The sequence below is a fragment of the Lithobates pipiens genome, unplaced genomic scaffold (assembly GCF_037356315.1).
Source record: "Lithobates pipiens isolate NorthernLeopardFrog02 unplaced genomic scaffold, aLitPip1_a1.2 Scaffold_16, whole genome shotgun sequence".
In the NCBI taxonomy this organism is placed as follows: domain Eukaryota; kingdom Metazoa; phylum Chordata; class Amphibia; order Anura; family Ranidae; genus Lithobates; species Lithobates pipiens.
This window is the reverse complement of record NW_027507748.1, coordinates 66638327-66652824: the sequence shown is the minus strand read 5'-3', so window position 1 is coordinate 66652824 and position 14498 is coordinate 66638327. Positions and strand designations below refer to the sequence as shown.

The 14498-nt window shown below is 44.2% G+C and overlaps 1 protein-coding gene across 2 annotated transcripts in view; it reads left to right on the top strand.

Moving 5' to 3' along the window:
• The window catches only part of BACH1 (BTB domain and CNC homolog 1), a 65551-nt gene that overhangs the window by 35983 nt on the left and 15070 nt on the right, over window positions 1-14498 (top strand). For both annotated transcript variants that reach the window (XM_077480015.1, XM_077480016.1), the window contains exons 2-4: window positions 6841-7125; window positions 10162-11487; window positions 13993-14199. In XM_077480015.1, the coding sequence (XP_077336141.1) occupies window positions 6886-7125; window positions 10162-11487; window positions 13993-14199 (1773 nt within the window). In that variant the 5' untranslated portion in view covers window positions 6841-6885. The remainder of the gene's footprint in view (window positions 1-6840; window positions 7126-10161; window positions 11488-13992; window positions 14200-14498) is intronic.

Below are 14498 nucleotides of genomic sequence, written 5' to 3'. Positions count from 1 at the left end.
TTTGCACTTGTAGTTTGCACTTGTAGTAGAAAGTGGATTTGACTTTCGTAAATAACCCCCTTAAAGCCGGTTCACACAGGGGCAACACGACTTCCAGTGTGACTTTTGGAGGCAACTTGGACGCGACTTGGAGTGACTTCAACACGACTTGGGGCGACTTAAAACATGACTTTAAGTCGCCCCAGGCCAGGCGACTTTTGCCATGGCCAATCTGAGAATAATCAGCTCTCAAGGGGGAACTCCACGCCAAATTTTAAATAAAAAAACGGCTTGGGTTCCCCCTCCGGGAGCATACCAGGCCCTTAGGTCTGGTATGGATTTTAAGGGGAACCCCCCACACAGTTTTTTCCTGACCGGCCAGGCTGTATGCTCAGATAAGGGTCTGGTATGGATTTTGGGGGACCCCCACGCAGTTTTTTCGGCGTAGGGGGTTCCCCTTAAAATCCATACCAGACCTAAGGGCCTGGTATGCTCTCGGAGGGGGAACCCATGCCGGTTTTTTATTTAAAATTTGGCGTTGAGTTCCCTCTCGAGAGCTGATTATTCTGTGTGAGGTGACCTTGTCGCCTCAATATAGATGGAGATCCGACTTGGAGGCGACTTCCATTGAAATCAATGGGTACCAGTCGCCTAGAAGTCGGATAGAAATAGTACAGGAACCTTTTCTGAAGTTGGAGCGACTTTAGTAGCGTGCATTAAGACGGCTCCATTCACTTCCAATGTTTTTTTACATGTAGTGCGACTTGAGGCGACTAGGGGCAACCTGACGTCGGATCCTGAGTTGCCCCTGTGTGAACCGGCTCTTAGTGTCTAGAATTAAATTGCTTGTGTTGCTCTTTAGAAAACCCATGACAGTATGGGACTCTTGTGTGCACCCTGTATGGAGCGTTAGTCTGCAAAACCAGCATTTTGTGTGTTTTTAAAACGTTGTTCAAATAGATATATAACATAAGCAGCTAAACCTCACTGCTTTTGCAGTTGGTGGACCCTTGCCTTGATGTGCATGTATACCATGCATTCCATATAGTGCGTTGCCCTCCAGCAATGTTACCTCCACCCTTTGCCCTTGTTGCTCAGTCATCTTCACTGGCTTCTTCTGCCAATCTTCTAGGGCACTCATGGATGTTCGAATCAGACTATCCTTTTGTGTCACTTAAAGCAATGTTTCTCAACTCCAGTCCTCAAGTACACCCAACGGGTCATGTTTTCAGGCTGTCCATTATTTTGCACAGGGGATTTGATCAGTTTCACTGCTTTAGTAATTACCACAGCCGTTTTCATCTGAGGAAAATCCTGAAAACATGACCTGTTGGGGGTACTTGAGGGCTGGAGTTGAGAAACATTGACTTGGAGGATCAAATATGGTATGGGAGTGTGGACAGGCAGTGGTGGGATGTCATGCACATGAGCTCAAGGTGGTAGCAATGTCCACTTGTTTGTTTATACCTACAGGTAAGGCCATAATAAGGCTTACCTGTAGGTACAGTAAATATCTCCTAAATGTGCACTATTTAATAGATATTTACTTTAGAAGCAGTTGGTGATGTCAATTGAGAGAACTGTGCCATGGCCGTGACTCACACGTGGGCATGAGCGGAAGTGACGTCATTGCGGCTGGGCCATTCAATGGGCCAGAGCTCACTAACCTGGAAGGACGACCAGGTGAAGATGCAAGCCCTGTCAGTGGTGACCAGCGCACTGCTGGAGCTCTTCGTTTTAAGGTACGTCTTTCATTATGTGCTAGTATGCAGTGCAAACTAGCACGTTTATGCTCTCACCCAAAAGTAGAACTTCCACTTATCTGTCTCCTGCTCCCTCCAGTGCCAAATTTGGCAACTTTCAGGGTGGAAGGGGGTGGGGCACCTGTTTTTGACAAGTACCCTTTCCCCACTTGGAAGTTGGCCCTCCCTCCTCTACCGCCGGGCCAATTATAAAGCACGCTTCGCATATGCACAGTAGGAAACCGGCTGTAAAGCCAAAAGGCATCGCCATCGGTTTCCCTTACCAGGAATGGTGGGGGCAGCACCCGAGAGCCAAACTGAAAATCGGCGACATCGCGGGATCCCTGGACAGGTAAGTGTCCTTTATATTTAAAAGTCAGCAGCTACAATATTTGAACGCCTCTTTTAAAGGGGAGCTCCAGTCATTGTTAAATAAAATAAAGCCATTGGCTACAAATACTGTATATGCTGACTTTTAATAAACACACACTTGACAGTTCAGGGATCCAGCACTGTCATCACCCAGGCTGCTTTTTCTTTGCTCTTTGGGAACCTGGCTCCGCCATCTTGCTTGTGGGAAGCCAGCTGTGACTTCCTGCAACTTCATAACCGTCTCCCCACAGTGCAGTCGCCCTGCACTTTTCTGAATGGACCTGCGGCATGTGACGTGACCTAGAAGTCAGTGGGGTACCTGCAAAATTGGGTATCCGCTCCCAGAAAAAAAAATGGCCAAAAGTATTTGGGTATTTAGCTGTGTGCCTGGAGATCAGCTATAACAGAGACCCTGTGCACATTCCGGGGCTAGGTATGTGTACTTACCTCAGGTGCCTCGGGACACCCTTGAAACATGAAGGCATTATACAGACATTTTAGATAAAATTATGCTTAGTTGTGTACGTTTATTAAGAACAAAAATGGAACTGTCTGCAGAATCGCTACTGTTTGGCTCTTCTTTGTATTTCCGATGTGAATTTAGAAGACGAGTCAATGACAAGCCATTATCTTTTGTCCTTGCATGACCCAATCTCTGTATGTGTCATTTAATGTCGGAATCACTTAATCCAAAGTAACATTTTCTGCTTGGCTCAGTACATTATTGTCTTCATCATAGCAAGCCGTTTTCTGATGGGATGATCAACTACTTTCCAGTTTAGAGGGAATATGTAAAATGGAATGCCTCAAACAAGTGCCTTGGGCATTCACACATGGCAAAAGCTACACCCTGTCTAGATTAGACAGTGATACTAAAGTCTCATATTTATTTATTTTTTCCTCTAAAAAAAAAACAAACAAAAAAAAACATGTCATACATACCTGCCCTGTGTAGTGGTTTTGCACAGAGAAGCCTCAATCCTCCTCTTCTCGGGTCCCCCGCTGGCGCTTCTGGCTCCTGCCAAGTGCCCCCACAGCAAGCAGCTTTCTATGGGGGCACCTGAACCGAAGCTCTGTTTCCATTTAGACACAGAGCCATGGTTCGGCCTCGTCCCCTCTCGTCTCATTGGCTGACTTTGACAGCAGCGGGAGCCAATGGTGCCGCTGCTGTGTCTCAGCCAATCAAGAGGGAGGGTCCCAGATGGCCGAGGGACTCGTGCACATCGCTGGATCGAGATGGGGCTCAGGTAAGTATTAAGGGGCTGAGGGAGACTGCTGCACACAGAAGGTTTTTTTTATCCTTGTGCATAGAATACATTAAGATTAAAAAACCTGCTTTTACAACCACTTTAACCGCTTAAGGACCGGCAGAATGCCATGGCTGGGCACAAATGACGTTGTCAATTGACAACGTCATTTGTGACGAAACGCGTCTGGGAAGGCACGCAGTGACGCCACCACGCTATACGAGGGGAGGACGGGCTTCTGAATGCCGGCCGGCTTTTTGCGATTTATCTTTTATGCTGTTTTAATGGATATTTTACGTAAGTGCAATCGTTTATAGTTTAATAAATTACCTGAATGGTTTTACACTATGGAGGCATCTTTCTCTTTCTTGTGCTAATGTTAGTGATACATCCGATTGCTGACCGTGGAAGTTGTTTTTGCGATGCTGCCATATACTGGGGATAGCAGATCTGTTAGCGTCTGACGCAAGGATAATGACAAGGATGATTTACTATTAAGGCTACAATTTGATTTGTATCTGGTAAGCGCATCTAATTCTCGGTGACGGGCACTGGTTTGCAGTTTCGTGTGGATTCACCGCCGTGTCCTGATGAGAACACACATAGTGGATTTTATTTCTCAACTTTGGCTCTCTTCAAGCTGTTTTTTCTGTGATATATTATATATCTTTCAAGGTTTTTTTTTTCTTTTTGCTTAATTAATTTGTGTGATACCAATGTTATTTACCTAATAGGTAACATACTTATTCATGTATTTGTGTGTTATTAATTATTCAGGTATTTTTCACTATTTTGGTTAGTTAAATAGGGGTAGTGTATCCCACTCAGAGCTGCGGCCTTTATTCTAGTATACTTTTTCACTTTTAATTTCTTAAATTTTAATTTTAGTTTTCACCTGAGCGCAGTTTATTTTCTATTTGTTACAATCACATACCTGTACGTGGCTCTTTAATTGCCCAGCCGTGGGTCGCGCGCGTCGCCGGCGGCGCACTAGCGACCCGGGCCTGAGCTCCGTGACCACGGACCTCATCACCGCTGGTGTCCCACGATCGGGTCACAAAGCTGAAGAACGAGGAGAGGTCTGTGTAAACAAACCTCTCCCCGTGCTTCCTACTGTGGCTGTCACCGATCGTCTCTTCCCTTTTATAGGGAAAGAAGATCAGTGACATCACATGCCAGGCCACGCCCCCCTACAATAAAAAAACACAACGTCACACATAACCCCTCCTCACCCCCTAGTGGTTAACTCCTTCACTGCCAGCGTCATTTACACAGGAATCAGTGCCTTCAAATAGCACTGATTGCTGTATAAATGACAATGGTCCCAAAAATGTGTCAAAAATGTCCGATGTGTCCGCCATAATGTCGCAGTCACAATAAAAATCGCTGATCACTGTCATCACTAGTGAAAAATATATATGAATAAAAATGCCATAAAACTATCCCCTATTTTGTAAACGCTATAACTTTTGTGCAAACCAATCAATCACTAATTGCAATTTTTTTTTTTTACCAAAAATATGTAGAAGAATACGTATCGGCCTAAACTGAGGAAATTTTTTTTTTTATATATATATTTTTGGGGGATATTTATTATAGCAAAAAGTAAAAAAAATAGCATTTTTTTTCAAAATTGTCGCTCTATTTCTGTTTATAGCACAAAAAATAAAAAACGCGGGGGTGATCAAATGGCACCAAAAGAAAGCTCTATTTGTGGGGAAAGAAAAGATGCCAATTTTGTTTGGGAGCCACGAAGCACGACTGCGCAATTGTCAGTTAAAGCGATGCAGTGGCGAATCGAAAAAAGGGGCCTGGTCCTTTGGCTGCAAATTGGTCCAGGGCTTAAGTGGTTAAGGATCAATTCACACAATACGCACTGACAGACTTTTTACCTATGATTGTTTACTATGTATCCCATGCGTAACTGCAACAGAGCCTAGCACTGCGCTAAGGTGCAGACCTGCTACGTTTTATCGCATTGCATGGGGCTGAATCGCACTTAAGTCAGGCAGTGGAGCACATCACGCTGCCCAACACTGCAGTGAATGAAGTGTGCATTTTGTACACTTCAAATAAAGCTTGTACTTAAGAAGAAAAAAAGAAAAAGCCCTACAGTGTGCTAAATCGCTTTAGCAACTTTGTGATCTAAAGTGTTACTAAACTCGCAACAATAAAATCAGTCTGTATATGCAGTAAAGCATGCTTGTTATACTTGCTGTGGAATATAAGGGGTTAATCCTCTGCATTATGTAAAAAGGCTGTTTGATCCTGTCTTCTCCTGATCCTCTCCTTTTTACTGTCCCCTAATCCATTTCCTCATTTCCTTATAGAACAGAGCCTTGGAGGCACTGTGCACATGATCAGTTTGGTGTGTATTGCTAGAGAGTTGTGTTTTTATTTATTTGGGAGGGTGCATGTGATCAGCACAGGGCCAATCAGCACTGTCCAGACAGAGGGTCAGGGGTCATGCAGCCTCATAGGACAGTCAGATGAGAATGAAAACTCCTCCTACAAGCTTTAACCAGTGCTCGGCCAGACACTGCTATATACTGCTGATGAGAAAATCTATTTAGCAGTTTATATTTACTAAAATACAATTATTTTCATGTTCCGTGTACTGTGGGAGACCAGATATAGTGAATGTAGGGTCCTGGGTTTAGTAAAACATTTAACTGATAAGCAGTGTAAATTCACCCTAAAGTACTATAAACCCAAACTGGATGCCGTTTTATGAATGTTGAAGTGTATATTTCATACTGTTGCCATGTTCCTTTTATGAAAAAAATAAATAAAATACTGTTATTTAATCCTTTGTTACCTCTCAGGGGTGCTGGTCTCCTTCAGCTTCTTACAGCCACTTGCTATCTACACGAATTCACTCCAGCAATGGCGCACATCATTGTTAGGGTCCAGCTTCATAATGGTGACATTGGTAGACCATGCCTGCATAATGTGTATCGGCCTGGCTGAATGTGAACATGTAGGAACTTTTCTTGTGAGACAGGTGTCACCGCATAAGAGCAGACGCCTGAATGAGGATCTTCATGGAAGGGTCAGCAGATTTTGCTTTCATGAGAGCCGAAGATTTAAAAAGGTTGAGAATGACTTTAACTTTGCATTCAGGCTGGCTTGACATCTTTTAGGGTACTTAAAGCAGAACTCCAGAAATTGCATAAGTCGTGCAGAGCCCTTTCTTTGGTCCGCACCAGAATCGGATGGCGCGGTCACGGTGTTCACACCCATGCCATCCAATTCGTGTCCGAACTGACAGTTTACACTGCGATATGCCAACCGATTTGGGGATGTCATTACGTTTGTATTGACACTCCCCAGTGGGTCGCATAAGGCAGTGTGAACCAGTGTGCAATTCAGGTGCGGTGCGGGAATCTGCACTGGATTTGCAGAGTGTCCTTGCATCGCACCAGTGTGAACCGAGACTTTACTGTACAAGATACCAAATTGATGGTCCATGATTTAACGCTTTTCCTGTTGTTTTGCAGTGGTGGACATACGGGGAAGCATGCTTGCTGAGCACCTTGTACAGGATGTCTTATAGTGAGAAGAAGGACGCTCCTTTTGCCTATGAGTCTTCGATCCACAGCACTAATGTCCTCCTTCGTCTGAACAGTCACCGGGAGCAGGGTCTGCTGTGCGATGTGACTATTGTAGTGGAAGATCAGAGGTTCCGGGCCCATCGCACGGTGCTCGCAGCTTCCAGTGATTATTTCCTGTCCCGTGTTGTCCAGGCATATGATGGGGACTTCACGATCGCCCTTCCTGAAGAGGTGAGAGGGGATGGCATTGATCTTGCACCTGTGTCCTGTATTACTGCTAATGCAGAGTCTATCCTGTAACACAACTAACAGTAAGGCTGACCTGCTGATACTACAGTTAGCATATAATTCACTAAAGGTATCTCTGTCCTGTAGTACTACTGCAGGTAACCAATAATTCTTCTAGTAGCATGCCCAAGCTACAGTACTAATCACATTGCAGCCCTAACTTTAAAGTTAAACTCCAGGAATTCAGACACTTTATAAAATGTGCTGGCATACTATGGATTAGGTCAAACAAGATGCATGCCACCTTGTGGACTTATCTCTATTATTATTAACGGACAGTTTTATTGAGCCCCAGGAGCAATGCTCACAGTATCACACTGCAATGGCACTTTGACAAGAGAGCTGTTGCTTTTTCTTCCAGCAACAGCTCTGCCCGCCCCTCCCTGTCCATTTTCAGAAGGCTTTGTATTTTGTGAATGTGTTCACAGAATACATTGCACTGTGATTGGGCAGGGGGAGGGGAGGAGTGGGCAGAGTGGCAGCATACAACTGCAGCTGCAAGGATCCCGAGACCAAAAGCTCCAGCGGCGGAAGTATAGAGACAGCTAGCTATGCTCCCTGGTGCTCAGTAAACATGTAAATGAACACATGTAGTTACAAACACATTAATTGTTGTGAACTAGTGTGAAAAAATGAAACTTAAAAGGACACTTTGTACTCGAATAGAGTGGGTACATAACATAACACCAATGAGTGAAACAGTCTATAGCAGCCAACAAAGCTAATGGGCAATATAACAGTGAAATAAAATGTCCAAAAGTGAATCAAAATCCAATCGGAGAATAAACTACACATCATGTGACTTGAAGTGAAGAAAAATTGCTGATAGATGATCCACCACCAATAAGGAGAAGGCTTACCAAAACGATTGAACTCAAACAGGCATAGGCCTAATGAGTCAATCAAACCGGGACAAACCAGCCACAGCAAACACAACCTCTGGTTTGGGGATATTCTCCAATGGTCCCTCTCAGTGACTCTCCAGATGGGTAGCCCACAATGGGTTTTTTTTTTTTTTTTTTTTGATGGGGGAGCCAGAAGAATGGTTGCTCCCACTGCAATTCACAGGTGGCCTGGAGCAGACCAAGAAAAGAACAGTCTTTTTTTTTTTGGCCTGCTCCAGGCCACCTGTGGATTGCAGTGGGGAACAACCACTCTTCTGGCTGCCTTAAAAAAAAAAACCCTATTGTGGGCTACCCATCTGGAGAGTCTCTGAGAGGGACCATTGGAGAATATCCCCAAACCAGAGGTCGTGTTTGCTGTGGCTGTTTTTTCCCGGTGTGTTGTCAAGTTTGATTGACTCATTAAGCGTATGCCTGTTTGAGTTCAATCTTTTTGGTAAGCCTTCTACTTATTGGTGGTGGATCATCTATCGGCAATTTTTCTTCACTTCAAGTCACATGATGTGTAGTTTATTCTCCGATTGGATTTTGATTCACTTTTGGTCATTATGTTTCACGGTTATATTGCCTATTTGCTTTGTTGGCTGCAATAGACTGTTTCACTCATTGGTGTTATGTTATGTACCTACTCTATTCGAGTACAAAGGGTCTTTTTAAGTGACATTTTTTCACACTAGTTCATTCACTGCGCAATATTGCACACTGATTGGACACAGGGGATGCCAATCAGCGGGTCAGGCAGACCTGATGTCCGCCAGGGACCCACGATCGTTCCTGGGAGAGGCAGAACAGCCATCTGCCTATATAAACAATGCAGATTGTCGCTCTGACAGGGAAGAAGATGGAGATAAGCAGGAACACTGATCTCTGTCTTCCTCCTGTCAGACCACACAGTTAGCAAGCACCCCCTAGAAAGCTTTATTTAAAAAAAAAAAAAAAAAAAAAAGGACATCAGTTTTATTTGGGTACTGCATCGCATGACCATGCAGTTGTCAGTTAAAGTAACGCAGTGCTGTATCGCAACAAATGACCTGGTCATTAAGGGGGTAAAACCTGGGGCTGAAGTGGTTAAAAAATATAAATTCAGGAAGTGGCATGCACCTCAGTGGACTTAAAGGATAAGTTAACTTTTAGTAACATGCTAGTCGTATTTATGATGTAACCTATTACTAAATGGCCTACTGCCACCCTGACCTGAGCGGTGGTGATCTTTTCCCTGCACCAGTTGTCACAATTCACAAACGGATTTCTCTGAATAAATGAATGAACTACAACTGCTGTCAGCCATTGCTGTGACAGCTTGTAGTTATCAATGAATTACAAGCTGGTGAGGATTGTCGTAGTTCATTGATCTTCATAGCACTCAGTAACTGCCTGCCCGTATTGGAGGTACGGGCAGAAAGCTCTACTGACAGTCTGCATTACACCCGCTATCTGCTGATTGTAATGCTTTACGGGCTCCTAATAAAAAATAAAAAAAATGCACAAAATGTGATTTTATTTTAAATTTTTTTTTTAAAGGTGAACTTAGCCTTTTTAAAGGCGATGTTTACATCTGATTGTAGCGTTGCGTTTTGGCACAACAGCCCATTGACATAAATAAGCTGCCTGTTGCATGAACAAAATGCCAAAGAGGCTTGCATACCAAATTTTGGTACTGAGCTGAGTTTGGTGTTGCAGAAAGCACGCAACAAGACACACAACTGTTACATGTGTTGTGGTACTATTAAGAAATAATGCAGGTTTTTAACATATTTGTATAAACACAGGCAGAAATGGCCATGCCCACATTTCCTTTCCACTCGGGTCTAAAAAAATAATAAATGTACGTATTTTTACAGTAAAGAAAGTGCATTTATCATTTTTTTTTTTTTACAGGAGCCTACAAAGCAGTGAACCCTTAACATAGGTGTAACATGTTTCTGAAGGTGGAGTTATCCTTTAGCTCATAGTAATCTGGCACACTTTAGAAATTGACTAAATGGAGCTTTTTAAATCTTTTAGTGAAATAAGTTTTATTGAAGTCCATATGCAAATTTGTTGAAAAGTTGTCTTTTTTTATTTTATTACTTTGCAGGTAACTGTGAAAGGATTTTTACCTCTTCTTCAGTTTGCATATACCTCTAAGCTCCTCATCACCAGAGATAGCTTATCAGAAATCAGAAAGTGCGCTAAGTTGCTCGAAATCCATGATGTTGAAGAAACCTGTTTTGAATTCCTGAAGTTAAAATTCCAGGATAACAAAGCCAAGTCAGCAGACCCAAGAAAGAAATGTTGCAAGTCTTTCTGCCCGAAGGCAGCTGGGCCACAGAGCGAGTCGGGAAGACCACCGGTGCATGAGGTGGAAGAACTGTGGAGGGAGGATTTTACCCAGAACCTGAAATGTCCGGCGGAGATAGAAAATATTTCCCCGTCTCCTGAGAGCCCTAAGCAGCCCTGTGAATCATTTTGCCTCGGCAGAGACAGTGCTTCCGGATTTTCCTCTCTTTGTCCAAAGTACAGGAAGTTTCAGAAAGCTTGTAAAAGTGGCCGGGTGCGATCTGTCAGCACGTGTTCCAGCAATCTGGATGCTCAGACTCCATCCCCAGCACCATCAAGTGATGCTTCTGAACCAGTCAGCCAGCCCAAACCTCACGTGGAGGATATTCATGCAGTCAAGTCTGACATGGAAATAAATCTAATACCTTCACAGGGCCCTGACAGTTCTTATCAAAACCTTACCTGTGTTGATGACAAAGTAGTAATGACTGCTGCATACTCGCCTTGTTTTCCTTTGGGACCTCAAGACTTCAGCTCAGTGCCTTTCAGTGCATATCAACCATACCGAAGCCTAAACTACTCAGACACCCCCAATGACTCCAGCACAGCAGGTTTGCCGGAAGGGAGCAACAGTCGTCGGAGCAACCTACAGGCAGCTGAAATTCTGACCTCCGAGCTAGTAGCAGAACCTCAACTTTGTGCTTCTGGAAAACCTCCATTATTAAGGGAGCGCAGTAATGTGGAAAGAGAAGTTGCTGAACATCTTGCCAAAGGTTTTTGGCCTGATGTGTACCCTGCTGAATATTCATGCCAAGAAGAGTTGGAGATTGTGGCCAGCAAGGAACCACAGTTGGAGAACAACATGGAGAAAAGGACTGAATGTCCCTGGCTGGGCATCTCCATATCCAACGACGTCCCTGAACGGACTTTTACAACACTCAACCCAGTATCGTGCCCCTTCATAAACAATCTCACTAATGATGCATGTGCCAACAGTCCACAGCTAAGCAGTGAGGATAGTGCTCCAAGTAAGTCCCAAGAAGAGTGCCCGTATGCTTGTTCCATCAACTTGGATGAAGACTCGGATAGTGATAGCGAGGTGGATAGCATTGAGTCGTCATCTGCCAAAGAGCAAGAATGTGAGGTAAAATCTGATTCCACTCTTTTCTTAGCTTGAAATTAAGCTTTGAATAGTAAGAAACAGAGGCCTAAGTAGAACCTTCAGGGTACCACTGCAAGAAACCATGAAGGGCCCACCTAACCCCCAGCTGATCCCCGGGGCCCAATATTATGGTCCCGCAGCGGGACCCTTTTGACGTTCTATGTAGTGGTGCTCCCTCCAGCCATCTTGGGGACCCTGCCGGTGCGACCTTTGTGACCCTGGTAGTTTTGCTACTTGTGTCAGTAGTTTCATTTTTGTATTATTTTTTTACCATTTTATTTTATAATTTTTTTTAGAAGCCCAGGCATGTAAACATTTCACAGCAAATGCGTACAAAGGCTGCGATGTGCAGTTATAGCCATCAGCCCCGAGCAATGCCAGCCTTGGAGCATCTTGGTGGGAGTTTCAGATATAGACAATGCCTTCAGTCTTTATTTTCTGTTTGAAAGCAGAAAACCTCCTGAACTTGCAGAAAGTTGCAAAGACTGTAATGCCATGTACACACGACTGGACTTTTCGACAGCAAAGTTCAGATGGAACTAATCTGTTGGATAATTCAATCGTGTGTGGGCTTCATCGGACCTTTTCTGTCAAAATCTGACGGACTTTAGCAATAGAAAATTTTTCAAATCTTTCCGCCGGAACCAGTTCCTATCAAGAAAACTGCTAGTCTGTATGCAGGTCCGACGGACCAACAACGACGCAAGGGCAGCTATTGGCTGCTGGCTATTGAACTTCTTTTTTCTAGTACCATCGTTCGTCATCACGTTAAACGTTCTGACTTTGGTGTGATCTTGTGTAGGCAAGTCCGTTACAGTGGAACTCGGTCGGGAACTCCGTCAAAGTCTGTTGAAAGGTCCGTCAGAGTTCATTCCGATGGAAAGTCCGGTCGTGTGTATGCGACCTTAGAAGCCAAAGTTCTAAAGGTATAGAAGAGCTCAGTCATAGCATGAGGAAAGAGAGTTCAAAATCCAGGTGTCTAGGTATTTGTGAATGTTGTCAGACTGCTTTGCTTCTCCTGCAACCAAACCTGTGCAAAACCTTTTTTTTTTCTGATATGCAGCGGGGGTGGGGTGGTATGTCACAGTCCAGGGTTGCTAGGTAATTGTGCATATTTTCAGGTAGCTTAAGTTCTCACATTGCATAACCTTGTTTTTTTTAATAAAACACACAGTGACTGTTTACAAATGGCTTTTTCCTGTTGTCCATGCTCCTCTTAGATTTCTTCTTACTTCCTGTACTGGGGACAACCTTCTTACCAGACTTTTACTTTAGTAAAACATGTAATACATCACACCACACCGCACTGACCATTTGTAACCATTTGTGAGAGGCAGGTGCCTTGGCTATTTGGGTGACACCACACAAATCCAGGTGTAGGGAAACAATATTCCAGAATGTCCATTTAGTGAAGTTCCATAGTGATAACTGGCAGAAGGTCTAATCCTTCCCTAAGCTATCCAAAGCTAAAAGAAAAGTACGTTCGGAAATATACTGTAGATACACTTTAATACAGTAGGATGATTTCTTTAGTAAGGATTTCATATTTGTTAAAAACTTTACAAAAAATTATTTGCCTCGCTGCTTTTTAGGCCTCTTCCACACAGGGCAGACTCCACCAGCTAAGCGGGTAATCTGTTACTGTTCCCTGCTGGGCAGGCGGATGGCTGCTCCGTGTCTGCTCTGCTTATGCAGCTGACACAGACACAGCCTGTGTTTTTTTATGGGCTGTTGGATGTAAATGTACCACCTCTCCGTTTACACCCAACTGCCATCCAATCCGATCCACTTGACAGATGGGGTACAGATCCCAATCTCGTTGACAGATGGGGACAGATTCTGTTTTCGTTTTTTTTTTATTTATTTTTTTTTATTTTTTTTTAGCAAATCAGCGGGTGTAAATGGACACTTGTCCGCTTACATCCACTGCTCCATAGAGGATAATGGAGGGTCCGATTTTTGTCTGCCTGAAGAACTCATAGCCCTGATCGGTCCACTTGTGTGAAATGGGCCTTAGGCCCCTTTCACATGGACAATCCGTTCAGGTCCGCCTGTCAGTTTTTCAGGTGGACCTGAACGGATGCTCCATAGAGCTCTATGGCGCGTCGGATGTCAGCGGGGAAAGGTCCGCTGACATCTGACCCGCTCCGATCCGAAAAAGTGTGACAGAGGAAAAAAGCTATTTTTTCATCCGTCATCGGATCGGGTGACGACGGACACTGCGGTCCGTCATCACCCGATTTCCCATAGGGGAGAGCGGCGCTGTGACAGGTCCATCCCCTGCGCAGTGTGCAGAGATGGACCTGTCATCTTTCTGCTCAGCGGAGGTCGCTCCGGCGATCCCCGTTGAGCAAGCGGATATCCACGGGGCAGATCAGCACTGATCCGCCCCATGTGAAAGGACCCTTATTGTCATCTGAAGGCTTGTATTTGCTATCCCAGCCTACTTTGTTTCATTCTACCTATGGATTTATTCTTGACTTGCAGAAAACGCTGCCATTCAATGCACAGAAGATCATTTCCCTCTCACGCTATGATTTCCAGTCCTTGGTGAAAACGCACACCCTTTCAACAGAGCAGTTGGACTGTATCCATGATATACGTAGACGAAGCAAGAACAGGATTGCCGCTCAGCGCTGCCGAAAGAGAAAACTGGACTGTATCCAGAACCTGGAGAGTGAGATCATGAAGCTGGTAGGTTTCTGCTGGTTGTGGTAACATTTATTACGTTTGTGGATTTTCATGGGTATGGTCATAAACCTTAAAGTGATTGTAAAGCCTTTTTTTTTTTTAACCCAAACATGTTATACTTGCCTGCTCTATGCAATGGTTTTGCACAGAGCAGCCCTGATCCTCCTTGTCTTGGTTCCCCTGCTGGCACTTCTTGTTCCTCTTTGTGTGCCACTACCAGGCTCTATTTACTGAGACACCAGGGCTCTAGAAGACCCCCATGTCCACTTGGCTCCCTCACCTTTTACAGCGGTACGAACCAT